The 26693-nt window shown below is 37.7% G+C and overlaps 1 protein-coding gene across 9 annotated transcripts in view; it reads left to right on the top strand.

The window, feature by feature from the left end:
* Positions 1 to 26693, top strand: part of CADPS2 (calcium dependent secretion activator 2) — a 614124-nt gene that overhangs the window by 454654 nt on the left and 132777 nt on the right. For all 9 annotated transcript variants that reach the window (XM_060196497.1, XM_060196496.1, XM_060196500.1 and 6 more), the window contains exons 13-14: positions 203 to 390; positions 12091 to 12192. In XM_060196497.1, coding sequence (XP_060052480.1) covers positions 203 to 390; positions 12091 to 12192 — 290 coding nt within the window. The remainder of the gene's footprint in view (positions 1 to 202; positions 391 to 12090; positions 12193 to 26693) is intronic.

Genomic DNA, 26693 nt, shown 5'->3' with positions numbered 1-26693 from the left:
CTCTCTCTTTCCCTCCTCTCCCCGTTTCTCTCTGTCCTATCTAACAATGATGACATCAGTAACAACAACAATAAAACAACAAGGGCAACAAAAGGGAATAAATAAATAAAATATAAAAAATATATAAAAAGAAAAAAAAGAAAGAAAAGCAAATGCTAGCACAGAAGAAAAACTAAACGTCATTCTCCTTTATTTTTTGCAGGGTTGGTTCAGCCCTGGACAAGTCTTTGTGTTAGATGAGTACTGTGCCCGTTACGGTGTGAGAGGGTGTCACAGACATCTCTGCTACCTTACAGAACTAATGGAACATTCAGAAAATGGTGCTGTCATTGACCCAACCCTGCTCCATTACAGCTTTGCATTCTGCGCCTCTCATGTGCACGGCAACAGGTATTTTTACTTGCAAACTCACAGGAAACACGTAGGGTCGACATGGGAAGAAAGGAAAATGTACTTTGCCATTATCACCTAGTAACAGATTTGAAATAGCAAACTTAATAGCAAACTTCTTGCAAGGGGGAAAAAAAACACAAAAGAAAAGTGTACCTCAATATGCTGTTGATTTAGGTGGCTGCACTTTCTTTTTCTTTTTGCCATTAAGACCACTTGAGAGAGGAGATTTATGAGATAAAAAGTTACCTTTTCGTTCTTGCGTGTTACCTAATACTAGGGACTACACAATTTAAGTGTCATCTGTATTTCAGCTGTAATGCGTATATGTTTCTGAGTAAGGTTTACTGATAGGTTGGTGAATACCTAATGTTCCTTGGTTTTCCTTTCTTTGTGTGATAAGCTTTCGTTGATAAGGCAGGACATATAATACAGTTTGTGTACAGGTCATATAGTCCTAGTCTGTAGTTTAAGGATAAGTGTTGTCTTTTAACACAGAGTCAGTGGCCTCACTCCTTGTTTTATTGAAAGGAAAGATATTACCTGATGCAGAAACCCCACAGCTACATGCACCAGAGCTTTAAATACCCCCATACCAATTTCCTATGTTGAAAGAGCTCTCTCCATGGTGGAGATGCCCTTTGCCCCATCCCCTTTTTACTTTGTTTCAAACTTCGTCCTTTGATCATTTTTATATTTTCAGTTTCCCCACAAAGATTTCTATATCACTTAGCTTCATAACACACTACTCAGAGAGTTCTGAAGTCAGACCGCATGAATGTAAATTTAAACTTAGGCTATGTGAAGTAGGGCTTGCTTTTCAAATCTCTTTATGTCTTCACTTCCCTGTCTGTAAGAAAGGCAGACATAATAAAGCCTCTCTTTCTCAAGTCATAAAATGTGGTAGGGGATATATAATACATACATATATATATATATATATATATATAGTATATAATCACATAGAACAATGGTTGGCACTTTTTTTCTTGAGCAGAATGTTCAAATAATGTTAACTGATAATGTATATTATCTTATATAACCTGTCAAATTACCTTTTATTTTATCTCTTTAACTTCCAAACAATTCACCTTAACATACCCCCCCAATTTTCAGCTCCTCTCATTGCCAAGGAGGCTTTCTGAAATGCGTTGTTCTAATGTCTTAGAAGAGTTTCACCCCCTTTACTCTCATTGAAAGGTTGATGCTATGTTTCTAAGACCATGTCCTTTTTAAAAGGCTGCTTATCTTTTCTTTTGTAGCATTATCATGGCTTTTTTCTTTGTGTGTCTTTTAGAATTATTTATAGTATATTTTAGAGACAGTGAGAGAGAGAAAGAGCTGTCACCATCCCTGGAGCTCCATTGGTTGCCAGTGTTATATTATTCATAAAATATTCATTTACATTATACCTAACCTAATTCTGACCTACATGCTTTCTTGCTTAGAGATCATTACCCATCTGTATATTGCTTCCTCTTACCCAACAGTACCCCCAAAGCATTGCTTCATGGACTCCCAGTATCATCTCACCTGCCATTGAGTCTTATTTCATGTCTTCTTCTCCAGATAATCTTTACCCAAGCGGTTACTTGTTTATTTTTCCCTACATTCTTAAGAGTCAGATACTGGAGAAACCTCTCTAATAAGACTTCTGTCTGAAAACCTTCTAAAAACCTTTTGTTGATAGTTTCCTTATCAACTTTGTTCTGTATAGTTATATACTAAACAAACAACATACACCTATATGCCTACCCTACACTAGATTATATTCTTGAAAGTGAAAGCTAGTTTTCCTTCGCTGATTATCACATGTAAACTTTTAACACAGTACCTTATATATGGTTAATATGTAATAAATATGTGTTGAATGAAGTCACTGCTGTTGCCTGTTCTCATCCCACAAAAAGAAGACTGATCCTAATCACTAAAATTCTACTTTGATTTTCACCTTATTGTAGAAAACAGCATTACTTGGAAATTTGAACAAATTTCAGCTTGCGGTCACTGTTTCCCATCGCCTAAAGCCAAATTCACTGCACATAGTATACTTGGTGAGAGTGCTATTCAGGTAAAAGTAGGGATGGCTAATCTTAGTTAACCAACTAAAGGGACTATTTTATCAAAATTGTCTTATCTCCTGGCTCTGTCTTAATCCCTCCCAACCAAAAGTAGGCCTCTCTATTTTGGGGGAGCTTTCCAATATATTAAGAATGCTAAGAAAGAAAAAAAAAAAAAGAATGTTAAGGGCTCTATAGTGGCATGCTTGCTTGAGCTCACATGTTGTTATACACAAGGACCCAGGTTCAAGTCCCCATCCCCCACTCACAGTGGAGGAAGCTTCATAAATGGTGAAGCAATGCTGCAGATGTCTCTCTCCATCCCTCCTTTCTTTCTTTTTTTAAAATTTTAACATGTATTTAATGAGGGGGACAGAAAGAGAGAGAGAACAAGAACCAGTGCATCACTCTGGCACATGCAGTACCAAGGATCAGGGATCAAACTCAGGACCTCATGCTTGAGAGTCAAGTGCCTTTTCCATTGCTCCTCCTTCCAAGTTATGTCTCTCTCCCTTTCTATATCCCCCTTCCATCTTAACTTCTCTCTGTCTCTATCCAATACATGAATAAATAAATGATTTTTTTAAAAAAGGTAAGAATGTTGTGTTGAAAAAGACAAAATCCACATGATTTTATATAATAACATTATTATAATCATCAACACAGGGAAGGAAAATTGAATTGAGAATATCATATAGGGAATTCAGCTAATGTCCCTCCAAAGTGTGTGCATTTGAAACATATTTTAATGAAAAGTCACTGAGGAAAATGAGAGCTACTGCCACTGCCTGGGAGGCAGCCTGATTTGAATCTGTATGTTGCCATAGTTACTTTTATTCTGTAAAGCTGTTGTCTTGTTTGTAATTATACATGTAAAGTAAAATTTATATGTATATTAAGGTGTTATAATTACTATTACACACAGAATATATCATCAGTTTAAGATGTATTTCTGGTGTTTTAGAATGAAAATTAGAGTCAGTGTTTGATTCAACATTTAAGTCCTGTATAGCTTTGCTTTTTTTTTTTTCTTATAAGGAATGAAAACCACTTAGGTTTTAGGGACAGCTGAACTTCAGAAATTGTTAGGTCAGTTGAATGGTCTGACATTTCCTGTAATTTTTAGAATCTAAAAATAAAAAATGTTGTTTAGAAATGTCATGTTGTCACAATGAAGGAATAAACAGAGGCAGAAGATTCTACTTGAATCTAGAGTCAGATTGTTCCATATTAAAAAAAAAAATCACTGAATTTTTTTGAACTTCAGTATTCTCACATATTAAAGAAGAAACACAGATGTGAAGGTACTGAATAATTGTAAAAAGTATCATCAGTTATTGATCACTGTTGTTATTCTAATATACTTCCTAATTCTAATATGTCATCTAATTTAAAGATGTACATTGTAAGAAAAGGAAAAAATGTGAAAAGCGGGTGGCTAGACCTATAATACCTCATACTAAGTGGAAATAGTTCGTTGTGGATGTAATTATGCTCTTAATTTCTTTGCTAATAGAGTATCCAGGCTTCAACAACCTCCCCTTGTGGAAATGAACCACTCTTCTCCTCGTCTGGAGTGTCTGATATTCATACAGAGACTTACCTTCAAAATGATGTCAGTGCAAAGCCTGACTTTTCTACTTGGTCTACCAAGTTTCTTTTATGATCATTTTTACATCTGTCAAGGCACTCATTCAGAGACTCATTTTGTTCATTACTCAAACTACCTCTGCAAAAATTCAAAAGGAAAAAAGATTGCCTTTTGTTATTGACTGAAGTGAAGGACAATAGTACTGTTAGATCTGAAGATTTTCTGGGCATACATCCTATTACATGGCATTGAGCTCTCTAGGTGTCTTCCTTCTGTGCAGACACATCTTCTCTGAATAGCACTCTTTGAGTGTTTTAGGAATGGGGGGGGATGAGTTAAACTGGAAAGGCTTCGCTAGTACTAAGTCTGAGGAAGAGAAAGAAAAAGAAAGAAAGGGAAAAATGAGTCAAGGACAGATGCAGACACATTGGTGCAGGATAACAGCCACACATCTGTGAATCACCTAGTCACTCACTCCAGGATAGTGCTGCCAAGAAGAGACTTTTGGAGACAATGAAAAAGGGGGCAGAGTTCTAGGTCAATGTGTGCAGTTAGACGTCTTGGTCTTGTGAGTCAGGCTGAGAGTGGAGAAATGAAAGCAGCAGCACAAAATGGCTTTTATATCCTCTTTAATGAGAGGCACACAGTGTATTCACTGATTCCTAAAACCGGTGCACCTGACAAAGACCAGCTCAAATGTGCTTGCTTTCAAGTGCAGAGAACAGGAGCAGAACATGAAGGAAGATTATCTTTAAAATAATCTGTTTTCGGTGGATTCTGGCTCATATCACATAGGCATCCCTCATGGGCATCATTCAGACCATCATGTCATAAATATATCTCTCTTGATAGATGATAACATTCCTCTACTTATCACTGCAGGGATTATGTGTCAGCTTCCTGACTCCCTTACACTCTTTCACAGATGTTTATTTATTTTAATGTCATATAGACAAGAGTACAGCTTTTAATGATGCTTGAGATTGAATCCGGGAACTCAGAGCCTTAGGTATGAAAGTCTTTTGCATAACCATCATGCAATCTCTCCAGCATCCCCACCCCTTTTTTTTAAAGACTGAGAGGCAGAGAGACAGAGTGAAAAGAGACCACAGCACTGATGTTTCCTTCAATGCAGTGGGGGTTGGCTCAAACCTGGATCACACACATGGCAAAGCGGCTCACTATCCAAATTATCTTTTTTTGCTTGCTGTCTGCCTCTACTTTTAAAAAGAGTGTGAAAGGGAGTCTGGTGGTAGTGCAGCTGGTTAAGCACGTGACACAAAGCACAAGGACCAGTGTAAGGATCCCGGTTCAAGCCCCTGGCTCCCCACCTGCAGGGGAGTCGCTTTACAGGCGGTGAAGCAGGTCTGCAGGTGTCTTATCTTTCTCTCCCCCTCTCTGTCTTCCCCTCCTCTCTCCATTTCTCTCTGTCCTATTTAACAACAACAACAACAATAATGAAAAACAACAAGGGCAACAAAAGAGAAAATAAATTTAAAAAAAAGAGTGTGAAGGATCATTGTTAAGTAAAACTACAGATAAATACATCAAACAAGATTGTCAAATTTTTCATTAGTTCATCTTAGTTCTGGTCTTCATTACTTAAAAAAAAATAAGTATAGAAACCACACAACTTGTAAACTTAGGGAATATATTCTGAACAGGTGGACAACCAGAGCAGATGCCCTAGGTGAAGTTATTCTGCGTACATATTATATGTGCAAAAGTGGAAGAGAGGGAGTCGGGCTGTAGCGCAGCGGGTTAAGCACAGGTGGCGCAAAGCACAAGGACCGGCATAAGGATCCCGGTTCGAACCCCGGCTCCCCATCTGCAGGGGAGTCGCTTCACAGGCGGTGAAGCAGGTCTGCAGGTGTCTTTCTCTCCCCCTCTCTGTCTTCCCCTCCTCTCTCCATTTCTCTCTGTCCTATCCAACAACGACAACAATAATAACTACAACAATAAAACAACAAGGGCAACAAAAGGGAATAAATAAATAAAATAAATATTAAAAAAAAAAAGTAGAAGAGAAAGCCATGGAAGACTGCCTGTCTTTTTTATTTATATAGCTATGTGGTTTGTTAGTTACCACCAGGGTTATTGCTGGTGCTTTGTGCTTCCATAACTATGTTTCTCCTCAAAAAGAAAGGGGAGAAAGAAGGATGGGAGAGTGGAGAGAGGGGAAGGAGGGAAAGAGAAAGAGATACAAAGAGAAGAGACATGACAGTGTTTCTCAACTGCTTATGAAGATTCTTCGATGCAGTTGCTGCCATGTGGTGTGTTGTGTCGAGGAGCTCAAGCCTGGTCCTGGAGACACAGTAAAGTATGTGCTCTACCAGGTGAGCTTTTCATATACACTGAGGGTTCTTTTGTTACTTTTTCAGAAACTATGGAACAGCTTCAAGTCCATCTTCCCAAGGGGGGGGGGGATATCTATCCAACCTTGCTTTTGGTACCAAAGCAAGATAATTGCAGAGCAAAACAAAATTACAAAACAGATACTTAAGGCAAATGGGAGGTGAGAGGATGAGCCCAGGTGTGTTGGAAATAGCATTGAGCTGGTAATCAGAGCATTTGTCTCTTTCCTGATTCTTCTACCTAAGAGTTACTTCATTTTGGTGCCAGGTGGCTACAGAGCCTGCATGTCACTAAGCATGCAGATCTGAATTCAAGGCATGGAATTCTCTAATCTCTCTGCTCCTGGTTTCACTTATTTAACTACTATTCATCCATTATACCCCAGTTTAATGCCATTCCTGTCTCAATCCTTTCTTGACAATGTTTGTGTCAAAATATTAGGATTCTGATGCCTCTTAGGTTGCAGATGAATGCTTTATCTCTACATGTCCTGTAAGACATTATTTAACCTTTGTTGCCTTCTAAGAAGCCTGAGCTCTAACTGTTGTTGTTGGAGGGGTCAGCATGGGGATGGTGGGGAAAATTTAGTTCTTAGAACCACCTAAAAGTAGATTTTCAGGAATTTATTCAAAAAAAAGCAATCAGGATTAAAAAAATACTGTATCAAATTAGTGCTTTCAATAGTAGTTACAGAAAGTAAAAAGAATAAAAATGTAAGCATTTCTACTAAGGGAATACTAGACTAATAATAAATGAAGTGTAATGGTCCTATTAAAAAGTATATATTAGAATATTTAGATGATAAAAGAGTAAAGTATTGAGTTAATGTAAAGTGTCTACAGATTTATAGAACAAATCTGCAATATCTGTAAAGTGATACTAGTAGGTATTTATAGATAACGTTAGTGTTTGTTTCTGTGTTTTCCTGAATCCAACCTCCTAAGTTACCACATGTATATTATATTTTAATAAAAAATTGTCATTTAAAAATGTATTAGTACATATGAGTTGGGCAAATGGTAGTATTTATATGAAAAGTGCATTATATCAAGCTTAATTTTTTTAATTCCTTTGATATATTGTCTTTTGAGTTATGTGTGGCAATTATTTTAATTTAGAGTTGCTCACAAAAGTTTGTTTCTAGGGCATGCCACTCTCCAAATTCTCCTTAGCATATCTATGCATTGCTAACTTAATGTAAAAAAACTAAGTCACAATATCAGGAATCTTCACAGAGTCATATTACTGTTTTCTCTGTAGCAGTATCTATTATTTATTTTTTCAATCCTTGAAATGAGATACGCTAAGAAAATCAATCAAGGGGAGTAAAAGAATGGAGAAGTTTGTAGGAATAAAAGGAAAATGTATGATTTTAAATTTTCAAAATATTTATACTTAGAAAATCTTTTTCTTCTGTCTCATTGACTACATCAGAATAGAATGAATTTCTTCTGGATGTTTAAAATTTCAAGAGAAGTAAAAGTATACTCATCATGTAATATATGACCACCCAAGTGATATATCATTTTGTTTGAAACAATAGGAGGTGTTGTAGTTCATGAAATAAAAATACAGGGGGATTACTGTTTTCTCCCTCATCTTCTGTCATCTCTTATTCTCGTGCTGTGTCTTTCTCTCTTTTTATTCTGTTCACAAATGGATATTGGTGGGAAATACACGAAGTGCAAAGTGACTTTTACCTGCTGTGCTGCAGGCAGAATTGACAGTTCAGAAATACCACCCTCTAGGTGTTTCTCCCCTTCTCACTTTCTCTAAAGGAAGCTAAGATGTCATACATTCCTCAGAGGAGAGAGGGCAGGTAAAAAGAAGCCCATAGAAAACTCTAAAGCAAGTAAACTTTCCCATCACCTCATTCATGGCTTGAAAAATAACTTCTACCACAAACGAATCAAAGTTAATTAATTACTTGGGAGAAAGAAGACTAATAAGAAAAGGTGAAGGAGATCTTGCCCATTTACCAGACTGTTCTGCACATTAACTCCTGGTGTATTCATCATCCCACAAGCTATCTATGTAGTATATAGACTTTTGGAGTGTATAATACTAAAAACATACAAAAGTACATCCCTGAAGTATCTAGAATCTGTCCACATGATAAAAGTGAGTGAGAAAATAACCACAGAGGATGTTAAAAGTAATGCATAGAAGATAGTTTATAAGTGTAAATTGTTGAAAATGATAAAAAAATAATTTGGGAAAAATGGTATTTAAGCAAAGTTAAACATATTTCTTTATTATCAGATTTCTCAGATTCTATAACATGTCATACTTAAACACTGAGTGCAGGTCCAAGAAATTCTTCTGACTTGTATGTTTACAAAAAGAGTTGGATGATTTAATCCTTAAACATATTAAAATTGTTTTCTGTTGCTCTTATGGGATCTTAAATTCATTGTACTGGAAAATGGACTAGAGAATTTATCAACTATGAACCATTCAAGAAAAGAAGCAAAGCTGTCAGGTTCATTCAGAAGTGAATATTTCATTTCATTTCATTTTTTCCTACAGGGTTATTACTGGGGCTCAATGCCTGTACCACAAGTCCACTGCTCCTGGAGGCCATTTTTTCCATATTTTATTGCCCTTGTTTTTTTGTGGTTTGTTTTTTTAATTATGCTTGTGGTTATTGTTGTTGTTGATAATACTGCTGTTGTTGTTAGACAGGACAGAGAGAAATGGAGGACATGGGGAAGACAGGAGGAGAGAAAGATAAACACCTGAGGACCTGCTTCACAACTTGTGAAGCGACCCTCCTGCAGATGGGGAGCCGGGGGCTCAAACCGGTCCTCAAGTTTCATATCATGTGTGCTTAATCTGCTGCGCTACAGCCCTACCACCACAAATAACTATTTATTTATTTATTTATTTATTTTAAAAAGGAGACATTAATAAAACCATAGGACAAGTGGGGTATAACTCCACACAATTCCCACCACCAGATCTCTGTATCCCATCCTCTTCCCTGATAGCTTTCCTATTCTTTATCCCTCTGGGAGTATGGACCCAAGGTCATTGTGGGATGCAGAAGGTTGAAGGTCTGGCTTCTGTAATTGCTTCCCTGCTGAACATGGGCATTGACTGGTCGATCCATACTCCCAGCCTGTCTCTCTTTGCCTAGTAGGGTGGGGCTCTGGGGAAGTGGAGCTCCAGGACACATTGGTGAGGTTGTCTGTCCAGGGAAGTCTGGTTGGCATCATGCTGGCATCTGGAACCTGGTGGCTGAAAAGAGAGTTAACATACAAAGCCAAACAAATTGTTGAATAATCATGGAGCTAAAGGCTGGAATAGTGCAGATGAAGTGTTGGGGGGGGGGGGTCTCTATTTTGTAGATAGCTAGTAGGCATATTTTAGTTATATTCCAAAGGGCCTATGGCTATACTAGGTTTTTTTTGTTTTTGTTTTTCTTTTTCTTTTTCTTCCCTGAGCCTGAAATCTGATATGCAGGTAGATCCAAGTTATTGTCTGGGGAGATATTCATATCATATTCAGGTTAGGAGCCCATATTCAGGTTAGGGGCCTATGTGACCTCTACATCCCTGTAGATCTGAGCTCACATTCTGTGGTCATGAGTAGGAACGTTCCAAGCTGCCCCAATATCAGGACCCATATTCCTCAGGTGTAGCAGAGAGTATGTTGTCCAGCCTCCTTTGGAAGGATGGAACATTCTCTACCTTTGTTGATCCAAGTCGAGGGCAAGGTCCTGTGGGGCCCCACAAAGGGGTCTGTTTCGTTGTTCCTGATAGAGATGGCCAGTAACAATGGAAAGAGGGATTTATTCAAGGCCTAGGCCCATCATGTCTGTTTGGGAGTCTCAGGACTCCCCAAACTAGGTCCCAGCTGATGGGGTGGCCTGATAGTGACCGAAGAGTCATCGTTAAAGTATGCCAGTCTCTTGCCTGTATTCAGCTGCAAAAGAACTTTCATGCCAAAGACTTAAGAGGTCCCAGGTTCAATCTTCAGCACCACCATAAGCCAGAGCTGTGCAGGTTTCTGGTTTTTCTGTGTCTGTCTGTGTATCATTAAAAGTATTTTTTTAGACTAGGATCAGGTCATAGTTAATTTGTAATTTATAGATGACTTTTCTCCTCAAAATATATTTAAGAGATCAGTATTTAACCATTTGTTTTTCTCTAGTTAGTATTCAAAATGTATTCCAATTAAATATGAAGTAAGCCAAAAGGGGAAGGAAGAATACTACATGATCTCACTCATACATACTGTCTAAGAAATAAAGCAAAGGATTATACAGGGTGAAAATTCAATGGTCTATGTTCTGCTTATAAAAATAATTACTTGTTTTACTATTCAGAAATAAAACGCAATTATATGAAATAGTTCTAAAGCATAAATTCCAGCAGCCTTTGAATCTCTGAAATACCACCATCATTATTCTACCTTATTTACTTTGCAGGGGAAAAAATTCTCATCTTTAAGTAATAACTTTGGGAAGAGAGGAAAGGCTCATTGCCTGTATGAGTCAGGTATAACTTTAAATTTAATTGCTTTTATGCAGACTGAAAACTTTGCAAACACCTGAGAGATCTACATATCATGTATGGATGTATAACAATGGAAGTGTCAGATCACAATTTTGTTGAAAAAGTTATTTTAGGCATTCTTTTCTTTGTCTTTCACAATCCTACTTTCTGCCTGCTTCTCCTATAAACATCAAAATTCAGTCATTTGAAATAATAAATGTATATGTGTTTAGAAATTACAAGATAGTCTTTCTGGTAGAAAAAAAAAATAACCAAATAGGAAAAGAAATAAATGGCATCGATAATCAAAAGCAATATTTATTTTATTGCTGCAATATATGTGTTTTGAAATGAGTTGTTTTACTGTTCCTTTTCCTCTGAGTTAACAAATGCTGCTAAAATGTATTTACTCAAGATTTTAGATTATTCAATAATTGGATGCTTCAGTTAATGTAGAAAAAATTATAAATTTTTACTATCAGATTTTTCTTTCCAGTTCTAGTCTTAATAAAAGATTTCTGTTCAGCCTCAAGAACCTCTTTTTAAAAGTTAACACTCACATTGAATAAAGGAATATTCATTTAAGCACCAGTATTGAAGCATACCTGCTGTTCTCTCTATATATTTTATTCATATGTTTCTTTTGATTTAAATATTCAACTATTAAAACAAAAAGGTAGAGCAATAAGCCACTACACGTGTATCCATATTTTCTCTCTATATTTTTTCACAAATATTCAAATTCATATTAGTTTTCTTTTTATTTGAAAAGGAACTGGTTAAGACATTATGGCTTGCATTCAGTGTATTTTTTAGAAATATTTTCTATTCAGGGGATTTTCATTTAATTGGTCAAATGTTTGATACTATAGCAAAACACTCTCACTACCATTCTCAAGGGCTTGTCATTGTTTTCTGTAGATCTAGAAAATATTTATTGTAATCCTTTACCTTGAAGGCTGTGTAAAAAAAAGTGATTTCTTCCTATTCATTCCAAGTCAAAATATGAAGCAAGAAAATGACTGAAAATATTGTCAATAAATTTCTACTATAGCCACAATATGTAAACAGCCAAAATGCATTGCCTTGATTATTTGAATTGTCCAGGGAACGGTTTGTATATTATGTAATGACAGAAAAATATACAAAAGCAAATGCTTTATAAATACAGTGACTAATTCTGATTTATTTTCAGACCTGATGGAATTGGAACTGTTTCAGTGGAAGAAAAAGAGAGATTTGAGGAGATAAAAGAAAGACTTTCTTCCCTTTTAGAAAATCAGATAAGCCATTTCAGGTATATTCTTTATTTTTTAAAATACAATAGTTTGTACATGCATAACATTTCTCATTTTTCTACATAATAACACAACCCCCACTAGATCTTCTGTCATCCTTTTCTTTATTTAATACAGATATAAGTATTGTGGTGTTTTGTTCCGTATTTTCCTTCACTCAGTCTCCCAGACTTCTACAAAATGATTCTTATGTCTTTCTGCAACTACTCAAGAATTGTCATTAGTTTCTCCTCTTCTGCCTACAAGATATGATCCTTTATTTGTCCATCTGTAATCTACTACTCAGCCTGTCATTCATTTTCAGTACACATGTACACAGGCCCCTCCTTCTACCAGCTCTGGTTTGGGATACATCACTCTTGCCTTGATTACTTTCATCCCCTCTTAACTTCTTTCCCACCAACTCTGATAAACATTACTCTTTCTTTCTGGATTGCCAGGCAAGGAGACTTTCAAGCCTTAACATCACAGTAGACCATTGTCATTTATATAAGCAAGAGGCAGAAAAGTTAAAATGGTTATGAAAAAAGATTTTCATACATAAGGTTTTAAAGTCACAGTTTCATTCCCAGCACCACCTACGCCAGCCATAAGCCAGAGCTGAACAGTGCTCTGGGAAAGAGAAAAAAGAAAAAAGAAAGAAGGAAAAAGAAAAAGAAAAAGAAAAGCTCAAATCTTTCAGAATTTACTCTTCACTTATCACCTAATTATGACATACTCTGCTCAAGTCATTGTCTTCTTATCTACGTTATATGAGAAGATAACCCCAGTTCCTTTGGTATTTGGCAATAAAATTAAAATAAATAAATAGATAATAAATTTAATGTGTGACCAAGGGAAAACTCATAAGACAGAGCAGAAGAGTTGGAATGTGGGAGTCAGGTGGTAGCGCAGCAGGTTAAGCGCAAGTGGTGCAAAGCACAAGGACCTGCATAAGGATCCTTGTTCGAGCCCCCGGCTCCCCACCTGCAGAGGAGTCACTTCACAGGCAGTGAAGCAGGTCTGCAGGTGTCTATCTTCCCTCCTCTGTCCTATCTAACAAGGATGACATCAATAACAACAACAATAACTACAACAGTTCAAAAAACAAGGGCAACAAAAGGAAAAATAAATGAATATTTGAAAAGTTAACTATGTTAATACTCTTTTTAATACTCTTCTTTATTATTATTTTTATATAATTTTATTTATAAAATGGAAATATTTGACAAGTCCATAGGATAAAAGGGGTACAATTCCACACAATTCCCACCACCAGAAGTCCATATTCCATCCCCTCCCTGATAGCTTTCCTATTCTTTATCCCTCTGGGAGTATGGACCCAAGGTCACTGTGGGATGCAGAAGGTGGAAGGTCTGGCTTCTGTAATTGCTTCCCCACTGAACATGGGCATTGACAGGTCAATCCATACTCCCAGCCTGTCTCTCTATTCCTAGTAGGGTGGGGCTCTGGACAAGTGGGGTTCCAGGACACATTGGTGGGGTTGTCTGCCCAAGGTATACTCTCCTTTTTAAGAAAATGTTATATAACTATTTGAATGTTGTCTGGCTGCTCTGAACCACTTTTCTTACCTCTAGTATAAAAAGTTTATACTCTGATTCTTTGAGTATTATAAAAGGAAAAGATTTTCAACATGTATAATAAGTTCATCTTTTCCTACATTAGTGATTTTAACTGGGGTTGGACCCACACTACGTTCTGGTAAGTGTATGAGGAGGTTTGTTTCTGTCTTGAAAACTGGACAGTGGAGATAGGTTTTCAGATAGGGTGTCTGCATTGCCATGAATGAAACCCAGACTCAAGCCCAGACACCACATGGGAGTTGCCATGACAACAGAAAGACCTTTGGTGTGGTGGTGGTGGTGATGGTATACGTATGTGCGTGTGTGTGTGTGTGTGTGTGTGTGTGTGTGTGTGTGTGTGTGTGTGTGTGTGTGTGTGTGTATCTACCTATCGGTCTGTACTTGAAAAAAAAATGTGGCCCAGTGTTTTCAACTCACCATATCCAGTTATCAAGTAGCAAAAGCAGATAGGTGGTTGAGGAAGTTCTGGCATATACAGAATGGAAAACCACACAGCTAAACCAACCAAATTAGCAAACTAGGACATTTTCTAGTCTGCTACAAGATGGATAGAACTTAAGGAGAACACACGCTGAGTGAAGTAAACCAGAAGGGGAAGGAAGAATGCTGGATGATCTCACTCATAGATGCTGTCTTAAGAAATAAAGCAAGAGGGACCAGGTGGTGGTACACCTGGTTAAGTGCTCACATTACAGTGCACAAGGACCCAGGTTCAAGCTCCTGGTCCCCACCTGCAAGGGAAAGCTTCACAGTTTGGAAAAGCAGAACTGCAGGTGTCTCTCTGTCTCTTTCCCTCTCTATCTCCCCCTCCATCTCAATTTCTCTCTGCCTCTATCCAGTAACAAATAAAAATATTTAAAAAAAAAAAAAAAAAAAGGAAAACAAAAGATTATATAGGGTGAAAAGTCTGTGGTCCATAATATTTCACAGTTGATTTGGAGAGTCAAAGAAGGGAGTAATATTAAGGGGGGATTGAGAAGCTGAAACAGAATGATGGAATAGAATGAGACTTGGTGGAGAGTGGTAAGATGTACTGACACCTATCTTGGGAAAATGTGAAATGTACCCACAATACAACAACAGTCCTATACATCAGCATTTACTCAGTATGGTGATACTAACTTTGGAAAAGAAAAGGTGTCCAGAGATGGTGAAATTGACATGCAGGACCCTAGTTCCACCATAAAGACAAGATATGGTGGTAGTCAGTTCCAAACTGAGACATTCACTACATGGAGCAATCTCAGCTTGGATAATTGTTCTTTCTAAAAGGCCCATATACTCACACTAGGAAACACTGTTATAAATTGCACAGCCAATTTCAATTTACAGAGTTAAGACTGAATTTTCTGATTTTTTTTTCACTTTTATAAACAAAATAGAAACTCAGAGCAGCTTTTTGTACTTCAGAGAGTGATTCTGTATTTTGTGATTCTTAGATGGGATGATTTTTTTTTCCCAAAAGGTCATTAAACCACAGAACTTCTTGATCTCACATGCATATATGCCACTGTTAAGAGGAAGAAGTATAGGCTGGCTCTTTGTGCAGTCCTTTTTTAAAAATTATTTAATTATATAATGTTTTTATTTATAAAAAGAAAACACTGACAAGAAACAGGATAAGAGGGGTACAATTCCACACAATTCCCACCACAACTGTGAACCCTTTAATTACCTTACTTAGAAACAAGTCAATCCAGGCAATAGTGATCAGTAATTTGAAAAAACTGAGAGAGGGAACTCATAAAATAATATATAAAATGGTTAAGCCAACAAGAAGAAATATTGAAGAAATGAATCAGGACAAGAGTTCAGATAAAATCCCCCCAAAGGGTGAAGTACAAAATAATGAGGTCAACATTCAAACACTAGCTAAGGAAATAATCTCAGGAGTGAGTAAAAAGTTTGAAAGAATTGTCATCAGAAATACTGAAACAACGAATGAGGCCCTGGAAGAAAACACTAATTATCTCAAGGTTATCAGAGAGCTGAAAGCTGAAATAGCTGAGCTAAAAACACAACTAGCTGAACAAGCTAAAACAGCATCAGAACAGGGTAACAAAATAGATGAACTCCAGAAAACAGTAGAGGGGAGAGAGAATAGAATCAATGAGGCTGAAGACAGAATTAGCAAGATTGAAGACAAATCAGAGACAACTAAAAAAGAAATGAGATCTCAAAAAGAGATTAAGAGATACTGAAAACAACAACAGAGACCTATGGGATGACTTCAAAAGAAACAATATATGCATTATTGGCTTACCAGAGGAAGACAGAGAGGGAGAGGAAGAAAGCATTCTTCAGGCCGTAATAGCTGAAAATTTCTCTAGTCTAGACAACATCAAAGACATAAAGGTTCAAGAAGCCCAGACGGTCCCAAACAGAATCATACATCAGAAAGGTAACAGCAGCAAATGCTGGAGAGGTTGTGGGGTCAAAGGAACCCTCCTGTACTGCTAGTGGGAATGTAAATTGGTCTAGCCTCTGTAGTGAATAGTCTGGAAAACTCTCAGAAGGCTAGAAATGGACCTACCCTGTGATCCTGCAATTCCTCTCCTGGGGATATATCCTAAGTAACCCAGCACACCCATCCAAAAAGATCTATGTACACATATGTTCTGTTCTTGGCAGCACAATTTGTAATAGCCAAAATGGAAGCAACCCAGGTGTCCAACAACAGATGAGTGGCTGAGCAAGTTGTGGTATATATACATATATATATATATATATATATGAATACTACTCAGCTATAAAAAATGGTGACTTCACTGTTTTCAGCCGATCTTGGATGGACCTTGAAAAATTCATGTTAAGTGAAATAAGTCAGAAACAGAAGGATGAATATGGGATGATCTCACTCTCAGGCAGAAGTTGAAAAACAAGATCAGAAAAGAAAACACAAGTAGAACCTGAAGTGGAATTGGCATACTGCATCAAATTAAAAGACTCTGGGGTGGGTGGGGAAAATACAGATCCAAGAAGGATGGCAGAGGACCTAGTAGGGACTGTATTGTTATATGGAAAACTGGGAAAGTTATGCATGTACAAACTATTGTGTTTACTGTCGATTGTAAAACATTAATTCCCCAGTAAAGAAATTTAAAAAAATAAATGGAGAGTGGGATTTATTGGAGGTCTAAGCCCATCTTAACTGTTTAGGAATCTCGGGACTCTCCAACTAGGACCCCAGCTTTATGGCATGGCCTGGTAGTAACTAAAGAGTCATCATTCAAGTATGCCAGTCTCTTGTCCTTATGCACCTTTTGTAGTCCTTACTTTGATAAGGTTAGCTTTGGAGTGAGTGAGGGAACTGCAATAGGAGGTAGGTGAGGAGGTTACCTACTAAGCAGGCACTATTTCATTAGGAACTCTATGGTGTCTTTTTAGGTCTTTCTACTTGCTTGCTGCATATGCTGACTCACTGCAGATTATTGTGCATTTTTGCTTTTGGTATATATTTTTCCCTAATTTATGAATAAATATGAACATATACCCTATCTCATGGGACCTGTCTATATCTAGGTTTTGGGACTTTGTTAGGAAGTGAACTACCTGAAATGGAATTAGAGAATCCTATGAAAGGAAAGGTCTCACCCAAATAAAGAGGCTGATGTGTTGACATTCCGTGCCTGACATTTCTGGACACAGTCTGAAGTGAAGCATGTTGAGGTGGTACTCATTGCATTGATTAGGTTAGGATCAGCAGATGGGATATCATTTGGTAATAATTGAGAGAAGCATGCAGGAAAGTGAGCCCCACTGTAGAGGTCCCAGGACGGGAAATATAGGCTCTATTAAGGAAGTGAACCACCTGAAATGAAATTAGAGAATCCTATGAAAGGAAAGGTCTCACCTGAGTAATGAGGCTGAAGAGTTGACATTCCATGTCTGATGTGTCTGGACACAGTCCGAAGTGAAGCATGCTGAGGTGGTTCTCATTGCATTGATTAGGTTGAGATCAACAGATGCAATATCATTGGGTATGAATTGAGAGAAGCATGCAGGAAAGTGAGCCTCACCCTAGAGATTCCAGGACTGGGGGAAATATAGAGGAAGCGGGAGGTTCCTGTTGTCTTAAAGTTAAGAAGACAATAGATATTTTTGTAATCAAATTATTGGCAATTGGGTTAACTTTGAAAATTCCTTTGTTAGGATTTGCTGTATCTTACACAACATCACTGTAATTTATGTCCTTTGACATTATTTGTATATAGCTGTATATATTGTCTTATAGAGTAATACCACCAGTTGCTTCTGTTTTCCCTTGTCTAAGCTATTTAGAGTTTCAACATTTAAAAGACTCAGCCTATGGTCTATGCATTTAAAAGTTTGAGACATTCAATCAATTTTTACCCCCTCATATTAATTAGTGATTTATATGATTACAAGTTAATAGGAGTGTACATAAACACCATTCCCACCACCAAAAGACTGTCCCATCCTCTCCTCCCCCTCCCCCCCCCAGTGAAGCCGAACATCCACCCTTACCCAGAGATTTTTACTTTGGTGCCCTACTCCACACTCAGTCAAATCCTGCTTTGAGTTTCCCTTTCTGTTCTTTTTTTCTCAACTTCTGTTTATTAGTGGGATCATCTCATACTCATCTTTGTCTTTCTGACTTAGCTCACTTAACATAATGTCGGACTCTTCGTGTGGGGAGGCCTCTTCCCTGGCACAAACTCCTGGCTTACCCACTATGTTGCACACCAGATGCAGGGGCCCAGAAAGAATGTTCCAGGGAAGTAGGAGTGAGCTGGCTGGATCTCTCCTTCTGTTTGTAGCTAGAGAAGCAACCAGAGATCACCAGTGGAATGTTTCATGAACAATCCATTTATTGACTAGCAATATAGGGTTTATAAGGGGTTTTGGGGGAAGTAAGTTATCCATTTCATATATGGTTTGGGAGAAGAGGGACAAAGAAAAATAAGGGGTTGGGAAAAGGTCAGAGCACTCCTAGTAAATGTTGAACAAGGGGTTTAGTTGATCAAAGGAATTAGGGTTATCAATAACCAGCAGATGGAGAGGAGCTTTAAGAGAGGAGATGGATCATGTAAGATTAGAAGAACTGGAGGAGGTGGAGGAGTAAGGAGAATGTTCTTGGTTATAATTTGACAGAGCATAACAATGATGTGTGGGCCATGTATGATCAAAGAAGATGGACTTCTATTAACTTCTGAGTAAACAAACCAACTGGTTTGAGAACAAGCAAATGGGCTGCATGCAGAGTCTTTGCGAAGCAGGGAGGCTTACAGAGGAGACATTTTCTGGTGGTCGCTTTCCTCCATGCTCAATCTCAAGTAGAGAGAGACTGATAGAAAGGTTGTACTAGCCAGGCTCCCACTTTTCAATAGGAGGTCCCACACCATGCTCAACCATGTCTCACAATTTCCCTACAACATAATGCCTTCTAGCTTCATCCAAGATGGGTCAGAGAAGGTGAGTTCATTGTTCTTAATAGCTGCATAATATTCCATTTTGTATATATACCACAGCTTTCTCAGCCATTCATCTGTTGTTGGGCACCTGGGTTGCTTCTAGGTTTTAGCTATTATGAATTGCGCTGCTATGAACATAGGTGTACATGTGCAGTCCTTTTAAAAAAATTATAATTATTCTTTGATATAACAGAGAAGTATTGAGAGAGGGAGAGATAAAAAGAGATACCAGCAGTCTTGCTCTACTGCTCATGAAGCTTTGTTCTTGCAGGTAGAGACTTGGGACTTGAACCTGGGTGTTAGCACATGATAACATGTGCTCAGCAAGGTGTGCCACCCAGCCCCTGTAATTCTCTTAATCACATAAAGTCTCCTTAGAAAATTTTAGCAAATTACTCTTCATATCTCATTAGAGATCACCATGATTGAGGTAATCTATTCAGAGTCATCCCACCAGTATCATTTAATCCCCAATCATGCCACCTAGTTCTACAGGAGGCAGAAAAGACAGTCTACATGACTAACTGAATTAAGTTTCTCTTCTCAAAGTTATCTGATTCTCTTATAAGGATATCCTCATTTAATAACTTATTTAAAGATGCACTCTATAACTCTTTTTAACTTTTATCTCTTTTATGTACTTAAGTACTAAAATTAATTGGTCAAGATATTTTGTGCTAATTTTTATATTCCTTTTTCATATAGAGTTTGTGTTAATTTTGCCAGCTTTTTTTTTCTTTCTGCCTGAATCTATTGAAGATGTGATGTTTGTAAGAAAGTGGGATAATACATGTGCTAGTGCAAACACAGTCAAAGTTGCCTAGCCCAGGTGGTCTGGGATACTCTAGTTGAACCCAGGAAGCCATTGTGAAACCCTCTTGCTCAATATCAGGGACCCACTCCCAGCTTCATAAATCTCACCCACTATAGGTATGTCTCATCCTCATGCTTTATGTCAAGAATCTTCTAAGGAAACCATGCTCATACCTGCTTGTAAATCTTCTGCAGAGCAGGAAGACCAGTCAATACTCCCATAACTGAAGTCACACACACATAGAATTACAGCACCACTCTCTAACTATGGAACATAAGATGGTGTTAACCTCTTGCATTTATTTATTTATAGTTTTAATAAATTTTTATTTAACCCTTTTTATTAATTTTTTAATTTTATTTACATATTTTAATTCTTTTGGTCTATTTCATGGATGATTTTTGTCTGTCTCCTTTTGCATGTCTGTATTTACTTTACTAGCCTATTTCCTTTCTGTGTATGCATAATAGCCACTCTTTTTTTTTTTTGTTTTATCCCATTTTGTTATTTCTATTAGGTTTTTTGTTTGTTTTTGTTTTCATATTAGTTCTTCCACAATCAGAGGACAGGTAACTCAATCTCCTCTCTAGGCAGGTCCATTCATTCTGCCTCTCCTCCACTCAAGACAGAGGTGCTATCCTCCAGAATAAAAGTTCTGCCCACTGCTGAGATTGTCAGCCTTCTGCATCTTTACCATATAACACTAATTCTCACTCTGGTGAGCAATACCACATCTCCTGGACATCTTCAGAATTCTCAGGGCTCCTCACCAGTGTGGCAGTTTTGTTCATCATGGATAGCTCATGATGGAGTCCTTTCAACATTTAATCTAATGACTTTTGTTGGTCTGCTTCTAAATTCTGCTTCTAAGACCCCTTCTGTTGCTTTGCTTGTGGTCTTTTTACATAATCATTGTTTTGCCCGCACTGGTTTAATTCCCACTGGTTCTCGGCTTTTTTCTTCTCCCCACCCCCTATCCTACTTACATCCTTTTCCAACCTGACACTTCAACCTCAGGAGATACATAAGGACAGAATTGTGATTAGAGCTAGATTGAACTACATCCCCACTCATCAATAAAGATTGAACTGCGTTCTCAGCTCAGCCATGAGTCTCTGGTCATCTCTCTCTCGCCCACGAAGCTAGCCCGGCAACTGGAAACAATGATTATGTAAATAGACCACAAGCAATGCAACAGAAGGGGCCTTAGAAGTGGAATTTAGAAGCAGACCAACAACTTTTCTTAGTATATTTGTTTCTTAACTTCCACCTTTGTGGTCATCCAATAGTTGTCATTCTCTCTTTATCGTATCTCATTTAATATGATGCCTTCATGTTCCATCCAAGATGAAGCAAAGGAGATTTCTTTATCATTCTCACAGTTGAATAATAATTTATTATATATATATAATAAATATGTATACACAATTTTCTTTTTCATTTATTTATTTATAAAAAGGAAACATTGACAAAACCATAGGATAAGAGGGGTACAACTCCACACAATTCCCACCACCATAACTCTGTATCCCATCCCCTTCCCTGATAGCTTTCCTATTCTTTATCCCTCTGGGAGTATAGACCCAAGTAATTGTGGGATGCAGAAAGTGGAAGATATGGCTTCTGTAATTGCTTCCCCAGTGAACATGGGCATTGACAGGTCGATCCATACTCCTAGGCTGTCTCTCTCTCTCTCTAGTAGGGTGGGGCTCTGGGGAAGCAGAGCTCCAGGACACATTGGTGGGGTTGTCTGTCCGGGGAAGTCTGGTCGGCATCATGCTAGCATCTGGAACCTGGTGGCTGAAAAGAGAGTTAATATACAAGGCAAAACAAATTGTTGATCAATCATGAACCTAAAGGCTGGAATAGTGCAGATGAAGAGTTGGGATCCTCCATTTTGTAGATAGCTACTAGGGATATTTTAGTTATATTCTGAAGGGCCTGTGGCTATACTAGTTTTATGTTTGTTTGTTTGTTTGTGTTTTCACTGAGCCTGAAATCTGATATGCAGGTGGATCCAAGTTATTGTCTAGGAAAATGATGTCATGTCTGGAAAAGAAACAGAAAGCTGGATCAGGGAAGAGAGTAGCTCCCTAATATGGGAAAAGGGTATAAATATTGTTGACTATAAACCCCATCTATTTGATTTGGTCTGGGGCCCATATTCAGGTTAGGAGCCTATGTGACCTCTGCATCCCTGTAGATCTGAGCTCCCGTTCTGTATACCACAATTTTCTTAACCACTCATCTCCGTTGGTCACCTCAGCTGATTCTAACTCTGGGCTGTTAGAAATTGACCTTTCATTTTGACATGAGGAACAACACTGACAGCACCAGTGACTTTCTACTTCTGAGAGAAAGGGTGTTTCTAATTTGAATTCTATAAGAAGTTTCAATTTCAGGTAATGAGAGAATGATATTTCCAGAGAGTATTCCCTAAAGAGAGATGCTTCCATTATTCCTTTTCCGGACAGTACAACTAACCAAAACAAAGGCTTTTTTTGCCTAAAATTATCTTTGTAAATTAAAGAAAGAAAAAATAGTTGACCGTATGTCAAAGAGAAATCCTTGAAATAATGTCTCCAGGAGAGGAAGGAAGTTTATTGGTATTGGTCAGTAGAACAGCTTAGAGAGTAGCCATTTCTGACCAGAGAACATCAGGAAAATTCCTCAAGTAGATTAAACTGAGAAAACATTAAGATGTGTCAACAACCTAGAATAGAATTTGGAGATCTGTTCATTAAATACATTTGATATATTATGGTTTGATGTTACATTAAAGTAAATGTGTTTGAAAATGAAATAAAAGACAAAGTATAAACAATATAAACAGAATGGTAAAAGTAATAGTATTATGTCTCATTTGTCAAAGTACACATTTATATAATTAGTATCAAAGCTAAATTTAGATATACCCCTCTCCTCCCCTCCATCAAAAAAAAAGATGTCACTGTTAGACAGCTGAGTATAGGAATTAGTATAGAAAATGGTCCTTTTAAAACAGCTATTTATACCAAAGAAAGAAACAGATGTTTTCCTTCTCACTGGAACAAAAGAGGCATAAAAAGAGGGGTGAAAGGGGTCTTTTAAAAAAAGTATAAGGCATTGAATAATTATGACTCCAGGGGAATGGAAGACAAATGAAGTAGACTCTTTAATTGTCCCAACTTACTACCAGGAGATTATTTCCAGGCCATGACCCAGGGAGAAAAAAAAAACATGGGTGAATCCCAGTAGACATCCTGACATTGAGGAGATAGAAAGAGGCAATGGCATGTAGGTCTCAGTCATAATTATAGAGAAAAATGAAGAAACCTACTAGTATGTGCTAAAGAAAACTGTTTAGTCTTTAGCAAGTATTTATCAGTGCATGCATATATGGAAACTATTTGAAGGTGGGCAGAGTTCTACAAGAAATAACTCCAGTGGAAATTCCCAGAGTTAACAGAGAGCTAAAAGTAGTTTCACTTTCTACCGCCAAACCTTCTGATTCCATAATTCATAGTTTTGCCTATCTTAGTACTTTTATTTCTGGATGGGAGAGGGTAATGTCCCTAGTCTCTTATTCTAATACGGATTTAAAATTGAAATTCAAGTGAATCGGGCTGTCTCCTAGTAATTTCACTACTTTCCGGGAGAACATTTAAGGAATCTAAAAGTATTCAATCATCAGATAAAATCACGTCATGCATCAAATCCAAAATTTCCAATAAAATTAGTATGGGAATGCAATACGGTATGGTGGCCATAGTTAATATTCTATGACATATGTGAATGTTGCAAAAAGAGTAAATCTCAATAGATCTCATTGCACAAAAGTCATACTTGTAAGTATGCTGACAAATGATAATTAATAGTAGACATTCTGCAGTGTTTGCAAATATCAAGTAATGTTGTACACCTGTAACTGATGTGAAGTTACACGTCAGTTATATCTAATAATTTTAAGTAGGAATAAAATTAATACAAAGCTTTCCAGTATACAAAGGAAAATATTGCCAAATGGAGATAACAAAACCTTGGGGCTTTGGGTTGGTGGTGCAGTTGAGCAAGGATCCGGGATTGAGCCCCCAGTCACCACCTGCAGGGGGAATGCTTTGCAGCTGGTGCATGAGGTCCTGAGTTTCATGCCTTTTTTCATATATTTATTTGAAATCATACACTTCTTAAATATATTTGTGAAGTATTGCATGTGCCAGAGTGATGTTTTGGTTCTATATATATATGCTGTCAACAAGGCTTAGGGAGTGGACAAAGAATTGAATTGGTTCCAAGCACCAAAAAGTACTGAACTACATATTAGAAATGAATATCAACATAATTGCAGTGTGAGAGGAATTAGACCCACTAAGGTACATATTCTGAATTCAAATGACAAAAGCCTGGACCCCAGGAGAAAAAAATAGCATTTTTGGAAGGGAGGGAGTTCACATGTATTATCCATTACATTGATTGCATCTGTGGTGTCTTATATACTGTTAAAAACAAAACAACCCAAGTGGAGGTCCTTATGCAAAGTCATCAAACCAAGAATTTATTACACTTTTCAGTTCTCCTGGAGATGGAATCGTAAATCAGTCAACCAGGAATCTCTTGATCAGCAGTAATTAGATATCTGCCTAATAGACCTCAACCCTCCCTAAAGGAAAGTAACTTTTCAATAGCCAAGCTTTTTTTTTTGTAGTCAAACTCTTAGGTCCCTATTCCTTTCTGTCTATAAAAGTCTTTGATTTTGATACCAGAGAGAGAGCTCACTTGCCCCCACTATGCTGGGGGGGGAGGCTTGTGGGGACAAGAGGGGGGTTTTGGGAGGGGGCAAAAGGTCAGTTGCCTCCTGGGAGTTGTTGGGTGGATCCACTCACAGGTGCCAGTTTGGAAGAATCATCAAAGTCTATGTGGGTCAGATTTACAAATTTTTATTTCACAGGAGTGAGGTAGATAGTGTGCAGAAACAGTTAAAGTGTAAAACAGTGAATGTAGCAGACACAGGAGGGCCATGGAAGGATAGCCTCTCTGAGTTCGCTTTTCTAGTTCTGCCCTAGTCCCACCAGGAGCCAATTTCTTTTGAGATTATCTGCATTTTTTATTCTACCCCTGTTTTACTGGTGCTGTTATCTCTCTAAAGCCCCTCTTATAATGAATGGTTGTGCTTCTTGTGTTCTTAAAACCCTTCCCACTACTTCCTTGGTGCTACCTTAAAACTCTTCTCCATCCCCTCCACCCCCTAATATGGGAAGCAGGTGACAAAAAAACAAAACAGCCATAGTCTCTCAAGAGAGTCTTGGTTCTAGCTCTCTAAAGCAAATTCCTGGTAATAGCAAACAATAACAACAAAAAATCTTTTTTCTTTTCTGTCCTTACTCAGAGGTCTTTGCTATCTGATTAGATGCCTAACTCTAATCAACTTTTGCTCAAAGTATGAAATTTCCTAGATGCCTCAATCGGTTTTTTATCAGTACATATACAAAAATGTTTTTATTGTTGTCCGGGAGGTGGCGCAGTGGATAAAGCATTGGATTCTCAAGCATGAGGTCCTGAGTTCAATCCTCCGGCAACACATGTACCAGAGTAATGTCTGGTTCTTTCTCCCTCCTCCGATCTTTCTCATTAATAAATTCTTTAAAAAAAAGTTTTTATTGTATACTTAAATATGTGTAATATATGCAGTTCATTGTCATTTATACTTTCAAATAAGGTTTTTTAAAAAGCTCAGGGAGTTGGTCAGTAGTGCAGCAGGCTCAGCTCATATGGCACTAAATGCAGGGAACTGTGTAAGGATCCCGTTAGAGGCCTCGGGCTCCCCACCTGCAGGGGAGTCTCTTCACAGGTGCTGAAGCAGGTCTGCTGGTGTCTCTCTCTTTGCCCCCTCTCTTGTCTTCCCCTTCTCTCTCCCATTTCTCTCTGTCCTATTCAACAACAAGGCTATCAACAACAATAACTACAACAACAATAAAAACAAGGGCTACAAAAAGGAAATAAATATTTGAAAAAGAGAGAAACAAAAGCTCTTTCATTATGGAGAATTGGTAGGATATTATATAAGGCAGAAATTGAAAAGAAGAAATCTTTGTTAGTGATATATCTGTATCAAAAGATACATCTTTCTAAAAAGAATTAGAGTTATAAATCAATTTTCTAGAAAACTTTCTTGGGAAGTGTGGAACTGACAGATATAAGAACATTTTTCTTTTTTAAAATAACTTTATAGGGGGCTGGGCAGTAGCGCAGCAGGTTAAGTGCACATGACACAAAGCCAAGTACTGGCTCAAGGATCCAGGTTCAGGTTCGAGCCCCCGCCTCCCTATCTGCAGGGATGTGGGTCACTTCACTTCACAAGCGGTAATGCAGGTCTGCAGATGACTTTCTCTCTCTGTCTCTTAGTTTTTCTCTGTCCTAGCCAACAACAACAATAATAATAACACCAGTAAACAACAAGCACAACAAAAGGAAAAAAATAGCCTCCAGGAGCAGTGGATTCATAGTACAGGCACCGTACCCCAGCAATAACCCTGGAGGCAAAAAATATATATATTAGTGGTTTAATAATGTTTAACAAGATTGTAAGAAAATGGGTTAATTCCATACAGTTCCCACCATCAGAGTTCCGAGACCCATGCCCTCCATTAGAACCTTCCCTATTCTTTATCTCTCTGGGAGTATGGACCAAA

The sequence above is a fragment of the Erinaceus europaeus genome, chromosome 8 (genome assembly GCF_950295315.1).
Source record: "Erinaceus europaeus chromosome 8, mEriEur2.1, whole genome shotgun sequence".
Taxonomy (NCBI): Eukaryota; Metazoa; Chordata; class Mammalia; order Eulipotyphla; family Erinaceidae; genus Erinaceus; species Erinaceus europaeus.
The sequence above is the reverse complement of the archived record's forward strand: the minus strand, read 5'-3'. Positions and strand labels throughout refer to the sequence as shown.